This window comes from Nyctibius grandis, chromosome 5 (genome assembly GCF_013368605.1).
Source record: "Nyctibius grandis isolate bNycGra1 chromosome 5, bNycGra1.pri, whole genome shotgun sequence".
Taxonomy (NCBI): Eukaryota; Metazoa; Chordata; class Aves; order Nyctibiiformes; family Nyctibiidae; genus Nyctibius; species Nyctibius grandis.
The window spans coordinates 27,608,596-27,629,338 of NC_090662.1; the positions used below are offsets into that span (position 1 = coordinate 27,608,596).

The 20,743-nt window shown below is 35.9% G+C and overlaps 1 protein-coding gene across 2 annotated transcripts in view; it reads left to right on the forward strand.

The window, feature by feature from the left end:
• The window catches only part of FAM3C (FAM3 metabolism regulating signaling molecule C), a 35,644-nt gene extending 15,533 nt beyond the window's left edge, over nt 1-20,111 (forward strand). Inside the window, exons 2-10 of one of the 2 annotated variants that reach the window (XM_068400990.1) lie at nt 3,233-3,293; nt 6,039-6,143; nt 7,175-7,204; nt 7,628-7,751; nt 12,748-12,806; nt 14,181-14,231; nt 14,751-14,835; nt 17,263-17,389; nt 18,469-20,111. In XM_068400990.1, the coding sequence (XP_068257091.1) occupies nt 3,281-3,293; nt 6,039-6,143; nt 7,175-7,204; nt 7,628-7,751; nt 12,748-12,806; nt 14,181-14,231; nt 14,751-14,835; nt 17,263-17,389; nt 18,469-18,558 (684 nt within the window). In that variant the 5' untranslated portion in view covers nt 3,233-3,280 and the 3' untranslated portion in view covers nt 18,559-20,111. Of the gene's footprint in view, nt 1-3,232; nt 3,294-6,038; nt 6,144-7,174; nt 7,205-7,552; nt 7,752-12,747; nt 12,807-14,180; nt 14,232-14,750; nt 14,836-17,262; nt 17,390-18,468 lie in introns of those variants that run through there. The other variant, XM_068400991.1, reaches the window with a different exon arrangement.
• The last annotated feature ends 632 nt before the right edge of the window (nt 20,112-20,743 follow it).

Here is a 20,743-nt window from a genome sequence, read left to right on the forward strand (position 1 = left end):
TCCTTTGACAAATAGGAATATTGGAAGTTTAATAGAATAGCTGAAATACTGTGATCATCTTATGAACGAATGCATGTGCCACATGCAGATATTTGACTCTGCTGATTGTAACTAGAATTTGTTCTGACTTAGAGTACCTTTACTGCTGGCCATGATAGATGTAAACCTGCAATTTGCCACACCTCTCCTTCCAATAGCCTGTCCTGTGGACTAACAACTTCCTTTCTCTTGAAGCAGAGGAAAACCAGCATCTGAAGGCACAGGTTTTAGGTTCTTCTGTGGATAGCTTCTTGTTTCAAGGCACTTGATGCTGCATGTGAGGGATTTTTTGGTTTCTTTCCACTGACCAATTTTAGATCTTGACTGATAAACCTCTTAAGTTCTGCACTAAGAAAACAATCTGAAGAAAAAGAAAACCCATGTTTCACAATCATACGATATAATGCTTCCCCAAATCCCTCTGTTTTACTTTGTGACTTATACATTGATTGCTTCTGTTGCCTGTTTCGTGGTGCTGTCCTTGGCCTTTGCATCTGTATAGGGTTCTGCTCTGCTCATCAGGGTGCTGCCTATAAACTTTACTGTAGGCTGCATGTTCTGCCTCAGTCTCTGACTAATAAGTGATAAATGTGAGCCTTGTTGTACTGCTTGACAGAGATGAATTATGCCAATGTATTAATAAAGTGCTTATTAATGTTACTGGACATTGGTAAGTCAAAAAGATACTTAGGTTGTAATTCTGCTGCCTCTGATGGAATCTTATGCCAAAGAGGAGAGAGAGAGTGTTTGGATTTTTAGCCCATTCCTAAAGCAATTGAAGGAATGTTGTTGATACTGCTTTTGTGCATCTGAGTCTGAGCAAGCTCAGTTGTGGTCCTGTGTTCTTTGTTTTTAAATGATCCTAAACTAAGCACTATTAGAAATTCCAGATACTTCTGTAATTCCAATTATGAGGTCTAATACTAAAGATGTGGAGTAGTGGTCTGTATGCATTCATAAGGGCTCATGGGCTGTCCTACTTTATTCCTGTTCTGTCTTTAATTAAAAAAAAATTAAGACAATACCGTGTAGGAAAAGGACTTGGCATTCATAGATTAAGTTTTCTTGTGGCTGGAAAATGATGTGCAGTGTTCTTCTGTACTGCAGCATTGCTGTATTTATTCTCTAGATCAAACCCCACAATTTCTTGGTGTGGTGTAATTTAGGAAAAGAATCTCTACATAACTTCTAAAATTCCTTTCAAGTTGAGGTGTAACATTCACTTTTACTTTTTTTATAAATCAAAGAAACACTTAAAATAAAAAAAAATGCATCTTATCTGTTGAATATTTGTTGATTGCAACAAATAATGATCACAGAGATGGGTGGATGCGGGCGTTCAGATAAAGGCATTCTGCAGTCAAGGCTGGATGATGTGATCGTTTCACTTGGTTTCTGCTTTTTGGTTTTGTTCATGTTCTTACTCTTATGCTTTGAATTTTTTTTGTGTTTTTGTTTATAGTCAAACAAAAAGAGGAAACTTTTTTTTCAGTGCTGACTTAAAACAAGCTCCTGGTTGTTCAAACTACAGACAGTGTTTATTTTAATGTTGATATATTTCTGGGGGTGGGGAGAGGAGAGAAAAACTCATTTGATTTCAAAGTCTGTGAACAGAATTATTCTATCTGCCCTGGCAGATTCTTTTTGCCTTTTTATAACGCAGATAAATGCTAATCTTTCACTGAAAGAAAATATTATATATGGGTATAATATATGTGACTATAAATATAATGGATATATTATGTCGATAATATGCTATGAGATTCCCCTTGTAGTGCAGCCTTAGCATTGAAAAACATTTGTCTGCTTTTCAGACTTTGTTGATACTTGTTTTCAAAGTCTTCTGGACCAGAAATAAATATTTCTATACTTATGTTTGGTTTTTCCTGTTTATTTCTCTGCTGACCACTTTCTTGGGAACTTTAAGCAATAGAGTACGATGACTGTGTCTTTGGCAGAGGATCTCGACACAAATCACTGAACTTACAGATACTGAGTTAAGTGAAGGCAAAAGGTTGTTTGTGTAGTATCAGTTTTTCCTCCCTAGCATAGACTGTGAGAACTGCGTGGGGCTTTTGGTGATCTCCAAATGATTTGCATTTCCTGACTTCTAATAACAATAGTTTTTCAAATAATTTCTAAAGATAATGTGTTTGATGGTTTTCGAAAGCATGGCATAGGACTGCAGAGTGTTAGGGATGCTGTGGCTTTTGTGATGGGGGTGTCTGAATGCCTCTATGTATTTTTGAAAGTAACAGAGGGCTCTTTCTTATCTATTATGATAATAGAGATGAGATAGTACGCTACCTGAACTGTTCAGTTTCCAAGTAAATTCTAATTTCAGTTAATTAAAAAAATTTTTTTTACATGCTTATTATATTTAAATGCTTCAAAATAAATTACTGGGTTTCTAATGGATATGTAGTACTTCATTAGTAAAGATTACAATGTTTGCCAAACCTGATTTGCTCAGATACCATGTTAGTGCTGGGGGTGCCAAGTGGCTGTACGTGGTCATCAGGAATAGGGGGAAACTCGACACAGATGTCCAGGCTCAGTGCAGCATGGGTCCAGCATGGCCAACCATGACTGTAGTGCAGAGCCAGTGAATCTTCTGGGTGCTGCTATGAGTGACAAATGTGTTGTTATATTTCTGTAATGCATAGATTAAAGTATTAAAATAACCTTCTTTCAGTTCCACTGAATGTGGTTTATGCAGTATCCTAAAGGCTAAAATGCTTAAATCTTTTATCTCCAAAGCATATTTTGCTATGCTATGTTGCCAAATAACAACATGCACCTGAAAGTTACTAGGACTTTGAAGCAATGCAGTGGAGTTGTTGACTTTTACCACGTAGCTTTAGGAAATTGAAGACTGCTTAGATACAGCATTGATAAATACTTATGTCACGGATTGAAGTGTTGAAAGTTGAACAGAACTTGTAATGGATTTGATGAAATTAAATTAATGGTTTTTCAGAACACTTGCTTCATGGAGTAGCAAATGGAAGCAATATATCAGAAATCCATCCTGAATCTTCTTCCCTTTACTGTGAGCTTTAAGAGTTAGGTATTCAGGACAATCATCATTAATGTTATTGGCTAGAAAATCTGTGTTGTTTTTTACTGTTAACTCGTCACAGAAGTGGTTATTTGGCTGTAATTACAATGATGTGCTTTTCTTTTTCCCTAGGTCGCTATTTTTAATGCAGTAGTGTCATTAACTGGTTGAAGACTAAACATGAGAATAGCAGGTAAATATACTCAGTAAAATCAGACTTTTGTCACTTCTGAAATAAGTTCTATAGACAACATTAACAAGTTGTGACAATAAGGTTTTAAAATAAACTTAACTGGCATAACAAGCATTGCTGTTCCGTTTAACTGATGCTTGATTAAACTAATTTTGGAATTTGGGATGGTCTAAGAGCAAGCAGCTGGTTAAAATGCTTCAGCTGATTTGCAGTGACTGGTTAAGGTGCCATGACTTGACATACTTTGGCTGCCAATTCTGTAAGATGATGAAGGAATAAAGAAATGGCCAATTGATGTCTTAAGTGATTTTTTTTCCTGCCTCACACCCCAACCAAAAGTGCTAGGCACTATTACAATGTAGTGTCTGAAACGTCCTGGATGGTCAGTGGGAGTTTGAAAGCTATAAAAGCCTTTTCACAGAGGTAAGTTACTGTAGTACAGGGTTTGCGAAACTGATTTTACTTGGCAGAAGGTGTAGTGGTTGTAAAAATAACATCTTTGCCAATATAACACTACAAGAAGATATTATTTTAGACATTTCCTTGCAGTAGAATAGCCTGTGTGGCAATTGAACAGTTTAGAGTTTCTGGTGCATTGCACTTTTATCAATAGTTGTAGTGTTATGTTGCGGAAGGAGCAACTGCTGGCTTTTCTAGGAGAGAATGACACCTTCTTTTCCAAAAGAGTTGCACGTTAACCTTCTTAATACATGACATTAGTCCTGATTTTTGTCACTACTTCTAAAGTTGTTTTCTTAACCTCAATATGTATAACTGGGAGCGACCTGCTAAAGTAAATTTGATAAAGAACTGGAAAATGATGCAATTTTTAAAGATGGTTAGACCTAAAGATGGTAAAATGACTTTTCCAAACCTCTTTTTCTTCCATCTAACTACTTTTGTTGGTAAAACCCACAGACAAAGAAGATATAGCAGTTCCTGTAGAGTGTTTAACGTGTGACAAACAGTCTGGTTTTGGTTCAAGTGCTAAAAGAATTTTCTAGGTTTCTTACCTCTCCCTTAGAGGGAGCACTCGCAGTTCAGTTGAAAGGCTCAGAATATTGAGTGAAGGGGATGATTGGTGTTCAGGCTGAGTTCTTGTTCATCTCACCTACTATCTACTGGAACAACATGCTCTCCAAGTGCCACTTGCTAGATGACACATTACAAAATCTGGTACCATCTTGTCTTTTTAAGCAGTGTTGCTTTGAAAACCTTTTCTCCACTTCTTAATATATGTTCCAATCATCTGTTTTCTCACGTGCTTACATGTGGTTCACTTCCCTTTAAGTGCAATTATCTTTGGAGTTCCAGCATAATATTTGTAAATTAAGTTTTCATCTGTGTTTTCTTACATAGCATGTATGTGCTCACACATGTAAGAAAGGAACATGGAAGAGGAGGACCAAACTACAAACAAATCGTATCTTTTTCTTCATCTTTCTTTTCTTTTTCTATCCCCTTATCTTTTTTTAGCCTATGGAAGGATTGATTAACATCTCTCATCCTTCAGAAGGCTGAGTAATCCGTCTATTTTAAGGTTTTCTGAACAGCCCTCTGAGATCTGCAGGAGTACATAAGTTTGGGTTTTTTTTCTGAAGGATTTATTTGGCTGACAATCTGAGAAACAGAAGCATGTTGTAAGGTTGCTTCTTCCAAATGGTTTGACATTCTGGGATGAGACAGGAAGGCAGGATGTTGATCAGGTATCTCCTCACCTAACTTCTACTCTCACTCAGTATTTTATGACAAGAGTGGAGTATTCAGTAAAAATCTATTGAAAATTATGCTAAAAAATGGTTCATGGCAGCACCACATGCACCCAAGTTTCCATTTCAGATGTAAGTTGCTTTGGCAGTGTGCTTCTAGCTCTTCTCCCAGGAGGTAGCTTGACTGCTCAGCACTGGAGAAAGTTAGGCTTGGAAAACTTCAAGCTACCTGAGGCTTCAACATGCTAAAAGAGGGAGGGAAGAGGAACTGCTTTTTATTGCTTTTTTAAATTCGCTCTTTTGAGTCTTCAGACTCTACTTTGAAGGTCAGTAATTTAAATTTGTTGAAAAGGAGGTGAGGAGGCTTTTTTTTTGGTTGTTTTTTTTTTGTTTGTTTGTTTGTTTTGTTTGTTTGTTTTTGTTTGGTTTTTTTGTGTGTGTGTGTTTTTTGGTTGGTTTTTTTTTTTAATGTAATGCTCACACCTGACTGGCCCAAGCAGCCAAGCTACGGTATATGAACAGATCCCTAATCACTTGGTCATACATTAAAATAGAGGTAGCTTAATTTGAAGGAGGGCAGGTGGGGAAAGAGGAGTATTTGTGAACAGTGAGGAAACAGGTACACATGGCTAAGAACAGGGAAGTGGGAAGAGGGGAGGTGGGAATTTCCCCTTTGGAGAGCAGCCAGTTAGATCAGCTTAGTTCATCTTGTTAAGCTGGATTTCCATGGAAAAGTCTGTGGTTTCTTCTGGCTGCTGAGCTGAGTTGGTGTACTGTGGTGTCAGACAAGTGTGAAGCTGGAGAAAGCTGAGTGTGTATTTGTTGTAGTAACCTGATGGACTGGCTCAGTTGCATCCTACATTATAATGTCCATTTCTTGCACATTACTTCTGTTTAGTGAATCCACAAATGATCATCCTGTTTCTGAGTTCCCCTTAATGTAATTAGATACACATTTCTCATGTAGTTAATTCTGGTAAACTTAATGTTATCATTTGCAGATAATTTTTTGAAACTTTTCTCTGTTTCTGAATAGGTGCTGCAAAGTTGGTAGTAGTCGTAGCAATATTTGTATTGACATTTTATGTCATATCTCAAGTGTTTGAAATAAAAATGGATGCAAACTTAGGACATATATTTGGTAAGTGATGACTTTGTTTTCTATGGACATCTATTAATATTTACTTGAGCCATAGTCAAGAATATCATTAATTTTACTTTAAACTTGACTTAGGTTCCTACACTTAAGAAGAATACTGTGTTTATTTTTAATGTGTGTACTTGTTATTTTTTTTATATATATTATACATACATATATATATTATATATACTATATAATGTGTATATTAAATTATTTTCTGTATGAAATTATTTAACCTACTCTTTTAATCAGTTTCATTCTTTTGCTTGCCAAGGATGAATAGTTTTACCTGCTTTTTCTGTTTACTAGTACTTAGTCTGGAGTTGTAAACTAGGCAACCTAAATGATGTTTCTGGAAATCTGTACTCTGTCTTTCTGCTGCTTAAGCAATTCAGAATTTGTGCTTTGGGTGAGCTTTTATGCTTGCACAGGTACACTACCATGTGCAATTGAATGTGCAGTAATCAAAACATTTCAGATGTGTCCATGTTCTACACAGAAAAGGATTAGCAGCTGAGGTGACTTAAAATTCAGAGTGTATGTTTTGAACCAACTTTAAAGGGGCTTTTTATTACAAAAAAAAAACAATTTTAGGTACATGGGTAGGGTTCATGTTATTTAACTCCAGATTACTACAGTGTGAGCTGACATCTGAACCAGTCACCAGAGACATCTTTAATAATCGTTGAAGAGACACAGGTGACATTAAGTATTACAGATGTATTGTAGATATGTCCATGATAAGCTCACTCGTGTCTCTTCTTATCCATGTATCTCCATGGATCTTTGTGTTAATCAGAGAGTCATAAGTTAAGGCAGTGCTTCTAAGTGTGGTCCCTGGTCACTTTCATTCTTCTACCATGTAAAGGTTAATGTTTTGTATTGGAAGATAATGTTCAGATGTATTTGATACTTCATTTCAATGAACCTGTTTTTATAGCGGTACAGAAAAGTTTTGAATTTATAGCATATTTTATAGCAGATGACACTTTAATAGTAACATCTTGTAAAACTTTCTTTTTGCATTTTAGCTAGATCAGCACTGGATGCAGCTGCACGCTGTGAGTGTTCCTATGCATGTGTTTACTGCTGTGACTTGCTTTAACTAATAACAGAAAGACTGTTGAATTATCATAGTTAAGAAAGTCTTAATTATACTTTCAGTGCAATCAGAAACTAATTTTCTTCCTTTCCTGATTTTTTCTAAATTTCTGGTAAAGTCTGTTTTTTGCCAGCATGTCACTTGTAGTTTTGTCTTGTGGCTTTTGATGACAGTGCTAGAGCAAGCATAGGGGTGAGGACAAGAAGTAGAATAATGAGGTACTGCAGGAACCTAGATTATTTTAAGCTGCTATGAAACTGCAGATAAGATATAGTTTGTCTTTGCTTTTTTCCTTGAATTCCTTCAGAAAACTAACTGATGTTTCTATATGAGCCTACCTGTGGTGTTGTCTCTAAAATCCTGTTTTGGTTCCTGTTGAAAGCTACAAAACCTCCAAGATACAAATGTGGGATCTCTAAAGCTTGTCCTGAAAAGCATTTTGCATTCAAAATGGCAAGTGGAGCAGCGAATGTAGTTGGACCTAAAATTTGTGTAGAAGACAATGTGTAAGTATTTTTACCTGTTGTCTCTAATTATCTCTTTCAAATGCTGCCATGGATCATTTTACACGCAAAATCATTAATTTAAATGATTCTTTGTAGGTTTTGTTTTGCCAATGGTTTGACCACATGAAAAAAATTATATTGCATTATAACTTTAATCTCTGATGAAGTACACTTAATACTCTGCAGTACATGCAGAAACGTATGCTATTTTAATACATGCAAGATAGCTTACACTTTATTTCAGGTTTACAGACTTAAGGATTAGCCAGACTTTGTCAAGTCAGATGCAAACTTGCCTCCAAGTAACTTGTTCTTCTGCATCTAATAGTAATTCAGTGAACAACTGTATTTTTAAGTAATTACTCTTGGTACTTCTAACTGAATGTCATCAGCTAAAACTGTGCTGTGGAATTGTCTTTTGCAAGGCATCTTTTAAACGATCCATTTCCATAGTACCAACGTCAGAACGTATTTTCCACTTCTCTTTAAAGGATGACTTCAAAAGGGAAAAACAGTATTTTAATCATCAGTAGTTATTTAATTGTGCTGACGGTAACTAAAGTTAATAAACTTAAAATAGTTGTGAAATGAGGAAAGGAACTGATTTTAAGTCCTATATTTCTAATAACTGTATTTTTAACACAGTATTATCAATGATACTGTGCCCAGAGTATTTAACTGAATACCTGTCAGTGTTCCCCACAATGGGAACATTAATATTTATTTTTAGACTTACTTTCTTTGCTTTTAGGTTGTTCCTGCTCATTGTCACCCAGAGTGTGCAGCTTCATTAAACATAATCTATCCACTCAATTTTACATGTCAGAAAAGACATGATGTTAGCGTTGTTGGAAGGAGATTTTTTAATATCAGCCACACTTAACAAGCCTTTGCCTTTCATTTGCATTTAAACTATTCCAGTTTAGCTATTTCTCAGACCATGCTATGCTAGTACAGAGTGATTCAGATAGCACATGCAGCAGTTAGTCGGCCTCTTCTCCCAGGCAACTAGCAATAGGACAAGAGGACATAGCCTCAAGCTTCGCCAGGGGAGGTTCAGGTTAGACATTAGGAAGCATTTCTTCTCAGAAAGGGTTATTAGACATTGGAACGGGCTGCCCAGAAAGGTGGTAGAGTCACCATCTCTGGATGTGTTTAAGAAAAGACTGGACATGGCACTTAGTGCCATGGTCAAGTTGACATGGTGGTGTCAGGGCAATGGTTGGACTCGATGATCCTGGAGGTCTCTTCCGACCTGATTGATTCTGTGATTCTGTGTAATGAATTCTAGAGCAAATGGCAACTTCATTGTGAGCAACATAACCCCATGTAAATAGGATAATTAATCTATAAGAGAATAAAAAGTGTTGGTTTACATTTTCCATCACTTTAGTCTCTAAAGTAACCCTGTAAGGCTGGTCTTACATGAGAAACCTGTATTTTTAGCATTACCTCTAGCAATTAAGATGTAGTGAAGTTGAAATGGGAGCTTTTTTCCTGACAGCTAAACACGTGCAGTGTCTTTGCGTTATTAGCAGAAACACGAGCATCATTCAAATTTCAAGCCGTTCTTCTGTGAGGCCGACTTAGCCCAAGCTTGCTCGCTTGTGTAGGAGTGCGTTTGCAGCGGAGTATTACAGTGTAGTCGGGCAGCACATGCAAAGCGAGCGTGAGCTCACCGTTGGCACGTACTAACTAAAAGCTGCTAGGTTTTGCTTTCCATTCTTATTGTTGATTCCCTTTGTGACCTTGGACAGTCTTATCTAATCTCTCTGCATGGTATTTTTGTTTGTGTTACGAAACTTGCCAGCTTCTCATTCTGGTTGCTAGGAGCCTAATATCTGTGATTCACTGATTAAAAGCTGTGGGAGTGCAAGTATTATTTTAACTTCAGGATTGTAGGGTTTGGTGGGGTTTTTTTGTCTTTTGATTTTTTATTTTTTTACATGTCTTGCTTACTGGTTAACTAAGAAGAGATTGTTGCTCCTGTCAAAAAAAAAAATCCTCTACTGGATATTTCAGTGAAGAAAGTGATGAAAAGAAAGGAGTTGCTGGCAAGAAATTCTCTATTCTTTTAATACTAGTGCTCACCTTAGCGCACAGGTGTTGGGGTCTAAGTCCAATTTCCCTTGGCAAAAATCCTTCTGAATTCCTTCTGAGGAGGATTTGTGATGTCTATTTACACGTCCAGTAGAAAATTTGATTAATTTTGTATTATCTCCTGCTTTGCTCATAAGACGTTGGATTTCTTTTTCAAAAGCTCCCCTAACTTGTTGATTATAAATTTTTGGAAGAATTCTAAAACTGATGAACGGCTGCCCTCCTGTGAGAAGACTGTCACATTACAGCCCATAGTGCTTGTGACTTAGTGCACAAGCTGCCTTGAGTGTAAAGTCTCAGAGCTCTGAAAGAACTTGTTTCTTCTTCAGTAGCTTTTTTTTTAGTGATATTTTGTGAACTCACTCCTGCAAAATGCTGTTTTCTGATTGCTTTGTATTCTTCATACTTCCAAGACAGGGAAGCAGGGACAAGTTTTCATAATTTGAAAATTATATTTTTAATGTAAGTGTTTTGCTGTATATTAAACATAAGGCTATCACTTGGTTTATGAGAGCACTAAAGGTGCTGATATAATTCAGAATGCATTTAATTTCTCAGTTTTACTTTTTAATTATATAGGTATTTCAGTGTGAAATAGGAATTCTGCTGTATAGAAGTTCAGTTATAGCCTTGTTCTCTTATATTGGAAGGACATAATCCAAATTAGAAAAAACATACTGTAGTCATCATCAAAATATTGACTATTGTAGTTGCTGCTTCACTGGCTTTTTAGAATAAGGGGTGATACTGCTATACTTCTTTACCAGCAACTTCTCCATGCCTTTTATGAACAAGTCAGTTGCATGTTTGTGCTGCAGTAACCTTATAGCAGAATGTCACACTACGTTCCTTTAATAACTAATACTTCTTGTATACATATTTTCAGGATTTTTTTTGTTGTCTGAAATCCATTATAACTTTCATTATGTATGTGTGGATTTTCAGTGTCTAGTCACCCCAGTACTGGATATTTTTACCTGGCACTTATTTACAGAGAATTCTGTGGTTAAAATAAAAGGAAGTTCTTACTGGTAAATTAAATGTCCACTAAATTTTATATGAGCAAAGGAATGCATTCAGAACTTCACTGTGTTTTCTAATTTATGTTTTCAGTCTTTATTTGCCGTGTTTCTGTTGCTTAGAACAGATGCTCAGACATGACCCAAAAATGATGTGATCAGAGAAGAAATGATCCTCCGGTGGCTAAAATACTTCCGGAGTTCCCTACTCACCAGAACTGAATTCTGTATTTCAGCAGAAAATTGCAGGTCTTCTGTTTCAGAAGTTATTGAATTAGAGTTTTAATTTTAATCAGAATTTTTGGCAGATGGTATAACTTAGAGGGCTAACAGAAGAATATGGACTCTTTCATCTCTGATTACTAGTTCTTTAAAACCTAAGTCACTGTACCAAGAGTTACCATTAACCAGTAGTCTTTCACGGCCTCTCTGAGCTAACTAATACTGAGTCTGTTCCTGATAGTTATCTATTAAATTTGACATTCCTCTAAATTTTGGCTTCTGTCTTCATCCTGGGTGCAAAAGATAGCATCTGAGAGGAAGATTTTTGTCATACTTCTGTGATAGACCATTTCTTGTTTCTAGACTATCACTAATAAGTTAGCATGAGAAAGCTGATGTTGCAGTCGTGTGTGTAAGTATGTGGTCCTTCTGAAACGTTGCTTAGAATGGATGTTCAGGCATGACCTGAAAATCATGTGATTGCAGAAGAAATGTGAAAACATTTTTGAACATAACATGGTTGTACACATCTGCAGCCCCTTTGTAGAGCAGCCTAGGGAGGTTAAAGAAATCCTGATCAGGGTGGAATTAAAGCATCTGTTAGAGCATGTTTGTAATTAATGAGATATATGCACCTATATGCTTATGCTGAGGTGCCTTCTTGAATCTCAGCTAAAGACTTCATTATGTTAATTTATGTAATAGTTTCAACCCGTACTCCTGTTTCTCCTTGTTTATGTTCACTCTTTTACTCCTAGCTTCAAAATGTTAATGCTGGGATATTTGGGGCCTGGAGGTGCAACAGAGATCTTTATACAGTGCCAGTGAAAAGGGATGAGGAGGCCTCTAAGCTTCCCCTCACTGGAGTGGTGCACCCATCATGGGCCAAGACAGCACAGCACCCTAGCTGACAGTCCTGGTGTTCCCATTAGCTCTTCATTACAGCTCTGAAGGGCTCCCATTTCACAACGTGTCTATACTTTCCAGCTCCTTTGCCTCTGAGTTTGGCCAAGTAATTGCTGTCATACATTATGATGGTTTTGTTGGGATGTGTAACTGTACTTCAAGATTATTTTCAGCTTTTGTTTAAAGTTCCATCAGTGTATGAACTGTTTTTCTTGGATTTAGGTTTCCTAGTATATAGGTACAAGTAGCTAACTGCTTTGACTTTCTTGTTTCTTAGTGTGATGCTGCAATATTAAATTTAAATACCTCTGTTCAGTTAGCTTTTAAACTCATGAACACATATTTGTTCATCATGTGCTTACAACAAAGCTTAAAATATTCATCACATGACTGTGCTAAGCTCCTCAAATTGTTATTTGTTTCAGGCTCTTTAACTGCAAGGAGTTTTCTTAAATACGTTAGTAGCACTTTTTGTGTGACATTTTTAATATACACACATACTTTGAAACCAAGATGATTAAGCGATCAAATGAAATGGATACAACTGGGGATATTTGATCTATTATTGTTCTCAATTCAGTGGTGCCATAAGAGCACAGAGATAAGGTTTTGCTTCAATAAGTACTCGTGAATATGTGGTCTTTCACCTCTGTATCTCTTGCAATTTTATTGATCCTATTGAAAAACCAGAAATATTTCACATCAGAAGACTGCCCTATTAAAAATAAAATTGTTTTATTTTGTTTCAGTTTAATGAGTGGAGTTAAAAATAACGTTGGCAGAGGAATAAATGTGGCCTTGGTCAATGGTAAGTGATGTCTTAAGTGAGCAGATTGTCTTCATTTTCAAATTGCTTCTGAAATTTAAGGTGAAATACTAAGGGATGGTGAAAGGCAAGCAGGAGGAGAAAAGGAAGTATTCAGCGTATTTATGCTGAGATAGTGTCAGAACTTGACACTTACACCTTTTTGTTAGAAAGCAGAAAAACTCAAGTGCATTTTTGTTTCTATAAATTTATAGTAAAAATAATAATGTGGAGTGCTGTGGTTACTATCTCTGTGATAAATCAGATAAATTCCTAATGCATGTATAAAATGGAGGAAGACATGAGATGCATGCTACTTCTTTTGACTTCGTGTGTTGCCACCACTAATAAAACTCCATAGATTAAATTCTTCTGTTGCTATATTTTCAGTGAAACTTCTTTAACAGTTCTCTTACTACATGGAAAGATCAGTTCATTATTTCCTAGCTTGAAATCAGTATATATGATTAGTCCATATCTATAGATCTTGTTCCTAAATACATCTTGTTCCTAAATACATCATGTTATGTAATTGTGTTCAGGATTCTTAACTTTCATTAAAACCAAACAAATTTACCTGTGTGTCACCCTGAAAGCTGAGCTGAACATCAGTACCAGCAGATTTGTCCTTAATGTATAGGAAGCAATTCCTCGTAGTACTGAGACAGCACTTCGTTGTTTCACTGCAATATAAATTCATGTTATTTTTGGGTTGTACTCAGGTTTCCATCATCTAAAGCATGACTTGGACAATACTTGCCTAATCCTATTTTCCCCTCCTAAATTGTCTCAATCTGTTCAAAACCAAAATGCCTACCTTTGTATTATATAGCTGCCAGTCTTTCAAACTTTAAATGAATGTATGTATTAAGAAGAAAACTCTGCCTTCCATCAAATACTGCCTTTGTAGACAGCATAGTAATAGTAAAGCTAATGAGATTACTATATTGTCCACTTTATTCTATTTGTTCTGGATGTTTAAATCGACTAAGAATTTCCAGTCTGCAGCAAAACATACAGTGTAATTTTAATCTTTCTTACTTTCTCTGGGGCAATAAAGACAACTTATAGCTGTACTGACTGTTTTTGCAAAAGCAACTTTAAAAAAAAGGCAAATATATAAAGTGGATTCTCTTTATTGGTTTTAGAAACTGTGGGCTTTTTGTTTTATTTTATTCCACTTGAAGCAAAATCTTTACATCTTTTTTTCTGTTTAAGGAGCAATCTTCATAAAAGATAAGAGTTGCCATAGTAATTGATTGGTGTGGTGTCTTCTGCATCACTTTCTCTGAAAGAGTAATTAAGAGGAGTTGGGCATATTGTCTGTAAAATATTTTTTGCTATATTTGATGACACCAAATATTTCTTTTTCTCCAGGTAAAACAGGAGAACCATTAGACACTAAGTTCTTTGACATGTGGGGAGGAGGTAGGTGCAGTTACCTTAGCTGGTTAGAGGGAAACAACTTAAATGCCTTTTTTTTTTTTCTTTTTCCGCACCTCCTCCCCTCTCCCCCCCCCACCCCCCCCCACCCCAACCTGCCGTGCCCTTTCTCCAGGCTCCATTTGCTGTGGTGGTTTAAGGTGATAGTTAAGGGAGTGCTTCATCTCCAGCTTTTGTAATTGCAAGGAGTATGCAACTTTAAAGAAACACAAATAGTTGAGGTGGGAGGAATGAGGAATGGTATGGTTAATCAAACACACTTGTTCTTCCGAGTAGTTCCTACTAGTGGTTATGTCTTTGCACAATATGGATGAAACTCTCTCCATAAAATGAAAGAGTTCTCTCTGATGCATTTTATCTTTCTTCCACTTAGCATCTTTTTATAAATTTATAAGTACATTTACAAATATTCTTAAAAGGAATGCATTTTCAGGAAGGCATTGCAGGTGTTCAAATGTAGAATAGTTGCTTGTTACTAAAGTTTTGTGTTCTCTCTCTTTTCAGATGTGGCACCATTTATTGAATATTTGAAGCCCATCCACGATGGAACGATAGTGTTAATGGCAACATATGATGATGGTGCAACCAAGTATGTAATTGATTTATACAGTAAATATTGCTTAAACTTTTATATGCTGTTTTGTACTAAAAAAAAGGGCTTTCTTTATCACACAATCACTTTTGATGAAGTTTTATTCTTCCAAGATGATAGATTTGAAACTATGCTTTCACTTTATTAGTTTTATAATGCTGATGTGATTTGGGGATGACGAGGATCAAATTAAAACTAACCAGATGTAATGGGTTCTCTGTGTATTTACATAGAGGAGTGTTAGGTGTATACTTTGTGATCCCAACAACAGAGAAACAATAAATTAGATATTAAATTAGGCCCTTTAGCAGAAATATCGCAAGTGTTGTCTGAAAATCTGAAAAGGCTAGAGATTAATAGCTGACTAATTAGCAATTGCTATATCAGTACACATAGTTGTTTTTTTTGCTCCTCTGAGAAAAGATGTTAATGCAACAAGAAGACAGTGTAGGGCATATAGTCAGTCCAACAAACTGCTTACTTGTAGCTATGAAGAATGTATTTTCATGTCAGGTATTGTGTTTTTTTTTTTTTAAACCATACCCTTATCCGCCCTGGCTCCTAGAGTTTGTCCCCACCTCTTTTCTTGAATGTATGCTGTTAAGGATACATAATCTTTTTGGAGATGTGCTGGTTTTTCTATTGCTGATAGCTCAATCTGTCTTATGCTAGTAAATTCAGGTATGTTCAGACATAGGAACATGACTGTGAGAACATACCGTGGTAGAATTTGGTCTGTTCCACCCAGCACTTCTCTTGGATCAACTCCAAGACACAGAGTTCAGTGGTTACAGGGGTGCAGAGGCCATTCCCAATAGGCCTTGCCTGTATCCTTCCTTTTGAAGTCTGAGAGGTTAGTAGCGTGTGCCTCATAGTTGTTGGCCGCAGTGTTTTGTTCCGCCCTAAAGATGTTCAATTAATTAACGTAGACATAGCCTCAGAGGTTTTAGTTCTCTTTAAGCATTATCTTCCAGCCTTCCCAACTCTGGTCAGCTTTCATTACTGTAGAATTTGTATTGTAATCTACTCCTCACTTAAGTCATCCTGTCCAAAGGATTGCTTTTCATAATGAAAATTAAGATTTTTTTTTTTCCTTTTCCTCTGTTTTAATAATAATTAACTTTTTTCTAATGTGTTCTGTACATTTTTTCTCTTTTGGTTCAATTTGTTTTCCACAGCTTGTCTGTATTTTTTATATAGGAGCAGCTTTCCTGTGACAGAGTCCTGACTTTGCAGTGTGTGATATTTGCAGTAAATAGTTTAAGTGTCTATACGTTCACTGCTTTTAGGGGAAGAAAGCAATTGAATGTTTCTTTATGCCAAGGCTGGATCTCTTGTCTCTTGTTCTGTTCACTTGTTTTGTTACTTTTCTTCTCTTTGCTCTTTTTCCGTTCTTCTTTCTTAGATAATAAATACAGTTAGTTTGTTTCAATAACCATGTTGCAGCTGATGTTTTTGAAAGCTCATACGTAGATACGATATCAGCTAAACAAAAAGGTGAATTTGGTCCCATTCACTCTGACAGCCAGGAACTGCTGTTTATTAGTCATATTACATAATTAGCCAAAACCTTACTACTGGTGGTTGACGGTAATCATAAATTCCAGTTCTTGAAAACAATTAAAATTGTGAAGAACAAACATGTTTAAAAGATAATTTTTTTAAAAAATATAAGCTGCCCTAATGCTCTAGAAACTTGGAGCATGGGTGGTGCAAATATCTCCAAAGTACTTATTTTCATAATTGTAGCTAAAGTGAGTCGTACAACTATATCTCAGTAAGTAGCAATAATCAGAAGTTGTGTGTGTTGTTTAGTAATTGGGCAAATACAGTAACTGAAAGGAAGAAATAAAGGGCTATTATTTGGAGGTTTTGAAATGATAACTTATCATCCTACAGAATCATTTTCCCTTCCATCTGAAATTATCCTACTTGGACGTACAGGCACTGAACCGTGCTGTGGGGCAGCATTCTGAATTTTTAATTAATTGACCCAAGCACACAAGAACTTCTTTCATATATTTAGGTCATTCTTCTTATCTAAAATTGCTTTTACTTTATCTAGACTTCAGCTTGAGCCTGCAAACAATGTTTACTTTAACGGTTGACTTTTTTAGTTGCTTGAAGAATTGCTAACATGACTTGAGATGTATGTATAAATTCTCACAGGAGAGATTTCTTGGCTTTTGTTGGTGTCCTGATAGGTTTGTATGCTGGTTCCTTGAGATTGTAATATTAAAGAGCAGAGCTCGTTAGATCAGGTGATTTCAGAACTAGCCTTATCTGATGTTGAAAGATAGATCTTGCCTAATATTGACTGACTTAAACTGTATTTAATCAGATTAAAGTTTAGTGGTCTGTTGAACAATGAAAGCTCTAACGACATGTATTTTCTTCACATACTGAACTTCTGTTTTGTTCAAGGCTTAATGAGGAAGCACGGAAACTGATCGCTGAATTAGGAAGTACATCTATTGCTAATCTTGGCTTTAGAGACAACTGGGTCTTCTGCGGTGGAAAAGGAATTAAGACTAAAAGTCCATTTGAACAGGTCTGTGGTTCTGTAACTTACTGGAGTTTAACAGCTCACATTAATAAAGGCATAGCGTGTTTTATAAATGCCATGCATTTGTTCAGATGGGTATCTATTGCAGTAGTGGCACACAGTGTTATTTTCAAATTTATTCCTTGACTAGCCTCCTCCTTTTAAATGTACAAAAAAGATTCTTTCGTGATTCACAAATAAGAAAAAAATCTTATATGGGGTAGATGTTAGTATCCCGATACCTAGATTACTTACCTTTTTAAGGAATCCAATTAAACTGAAGAATTAAAATCTTACGGCCTAACACTTGTATTTTAGATGCACTAACAATGGTAGACCTCTGACAGGTAAGTGGTAGTTAAGGTGTTGGTGTTCCCAGCTGTTCACTTTGCTCTTCTGGCAAAAATTATTGCTGCCATAGCAAAATTTGTGAAATAGAATATGTTCCTGTGCTTTGGCTGTTACAATTCAACATGTGTCATTGTTGCCTTTAGTTACCAGTAAAGGTAGCTTTGTACTAGGAGAGTAAGGAAGGTGTGTTCTCTTTTGCCAGATTTACAAGGGAGTGGGAACTAGGGCAGGAGCAGTGGCAAACTCTTGGAGGCAGTAATGTCTTACCTGACTGCAGACAGTTGCTTGGTGGAAAAATAAATCCCTAATTTAAAAAAAAAAAAACCCAAACATTCCACATTAAATACTGTTCTTAACATTCTGATTACTCATTTTCAGTGCCTTGTAAATTTAGTATCCTTATTTATTTTTTCCTAGTGTTTCATGTTTTAATGCTGTTGGTCTTTTTCTTGCTTGTCTCTCTTCCTAAATAAAGATCCATAGTAAGTTTTTAAAATGTTTTCCCAGTATGGCTTAACTGTTCTTAGCATACACTCGTCTGAGCAAGTTACATTAAGTGGTGAATACTGAGAGACTGTTATATTTGATACAAAGCACAAGAGGCTAATAGTGATGTCTTCTCTTTGTCCATGGCCTGAAAATAAGTAAAGAAAATGTCTTTTAAAGCTGTGAGTTAAAGCAACAGGATAAAAATTACTTTACATTAACAGTAGATTTATGTTTTCTATTTATAGCATATAAAGAACAACAAGGACACAAACAAGTATGAAGGCTGGCCAGAAGTTGTTGAGATGGAAGGCTGTATCCCTCAGAAGCAAGATTAAATGAAAACAAAAGGAAAGGAGAACGAATATAGAAGAAAATGCACTTTCTGCTATTATTAGGGAGAGGGCTATGAAGGAGACTGTACTGTAAATAATATTTTTAAAGCATGCAACCATCTTGTCGGTGTGTGCATGAGCACTGACATTTTGAATATTGGGATTATTTATTGCTAACACACATAGAAATCCTTCTTGTAAATAAGTCCAAAATAAAAGAAACATCTAATCATTTCTATGCAGGTTTCTGAAAAGCACAGTATTTAGTTTGCCTGTGGTAAATAATACCTTGTATGTCAACTGGCTACTAAATTGCATATGTGGATAATAACCAGATCCTGACAAATGTTGTAATGTCCTCTTAACAGCGTAATGTTGCTGTGAGTATGTAACCATTGTGGAATATTGTAGATTTTAGTGGTAAGTTAATAAAGAGCTTTAATTTTTTTTATCCTCTGCCTTTTTAATGGCAGCATCACTTTTTATTAAAGCTATTTGGTTATTCTAATACCAAGTACTCCATCAATTTGTTTTGTAGTCCCCCATGAAAACTGAATAATCAGCAAAGGAAGAATACATGATAGTGTAGCACAGATATGCCGTGAGAAGCACAATACAAATTATTTTTATTAGGAAAAACAAAAGTAAATATATAAATAGTGTGCATGGTATTTAAAAGCAGCTTGGAAGGATTTGTACTTAACTTGAAAATAATGTTTACTTTGTAGGAGAGATTTGGCATGTTAAGCAGCAGTGCTGTGGCTGACTTGTTCGCATTTTATGGCAGTTTTTGTACTGCTGCTTAACCATCGGTTCTACCTATAGCTGTTCAGCTATAGTGGCTAGTCACAAAGTAAGTGTGCATAATGGAATAGCTTTGTCTTTTAGTTCTAACATCAGGAATAAATTTCCCATCACAAAAAGCCTGTTAGAAAGCAGTCTGCCTTCTGGTGAGAGTTGTTTCAGGGTATGCAGTTGTGTACCTTTACACCACCTATGTTACATCTAATGCGAGCTGACGCAATTTGTTCTTTTAGGGAGATGTTAGAGAAAGCATTGTATCTTAGGTTATGCAATGCGTGACATCAGAACTTAACTGACAATATTTCCTTCATCTTTTTTTTAAATGGAAAAAAAATGGACCAAGTTGAAGTGGCCTTATTGTTTAGCTCATATCAGAGCTGTCAGAAAACGTTGCTTTCTTTGGAAACTTCTGCTTCCGTTAAGTAGGGCTAGCTTGAACTTTTGCTGAAACTAGAGTTAGTATGGTAAAGCCGATGGTATTCACAAAATAAGGGCTGACACAGAATCGGGTGTGGTCTCTTGGAGCTTTATGTCATGAGTTCTGGTATAATCTTCAAAAACTTATAGCTAGTACCATGGGGCAAAAGCCACAAAGGATTTTTCAGGAACCCACAGTGCAAGTTGAACACAGTGGCACTCAAAATACTATTATTGTTGATGTCTTCTGAGAGAAATTCAATTCTTTGCACTAAAAATTTCAGGCAATGTTGGGAATTACTTTGTAAGTCAAATAAATAACCTGTGATACCAGAGTAAGACTGAATTCTGAGTTATTCTGTATGTTTAACTAGCTTGTTAAATAATGTGTTTTTCCCTCAAGTTTAATGTAGAAGAGCAATAAATGCACCTTATACAGTAAAACTGCTTTTGTTAAATCTTTCAGACCTTCTTGTGTAGGAGGACGTGAAAATCATGTATATTTTTTTCATCGAAGTAAATCCCCATGTTTCTATCAATTAGAAAATAACTTATATTTCATAACATTAGGCTTGTGGAAAACTAATTGTTTAAGTCCTGGAATTTTCACAGAAATACAGGTTTGTTGGTGTATAGGCCAGTATTGGTTATGCTGCTATTCAGAATAGTATCAGAATAATTTTGAAACTGCTTGGCAGGGTCTTAAGAGAGAAAAACATTTGTATGCATTAATAGTTTCCCTGGACTACTCTTCATTCTTTTGATTTTGAATTTCAATGATTATTTCATCTTTCATCAAATTAGAAAGTTCAAATTTCCTCTACAAAATTAAATGGAGAGGAAATAAGACTAAAGGCAGACCTCTTAGCCCTTGCATCTTTTAAATTTGTGCCTTTTTTTCAGCAATCTGAATTAAGTAAATATATTATGACTTTTTTAACCCCTTAAAGTTGCACCTGCCACAATC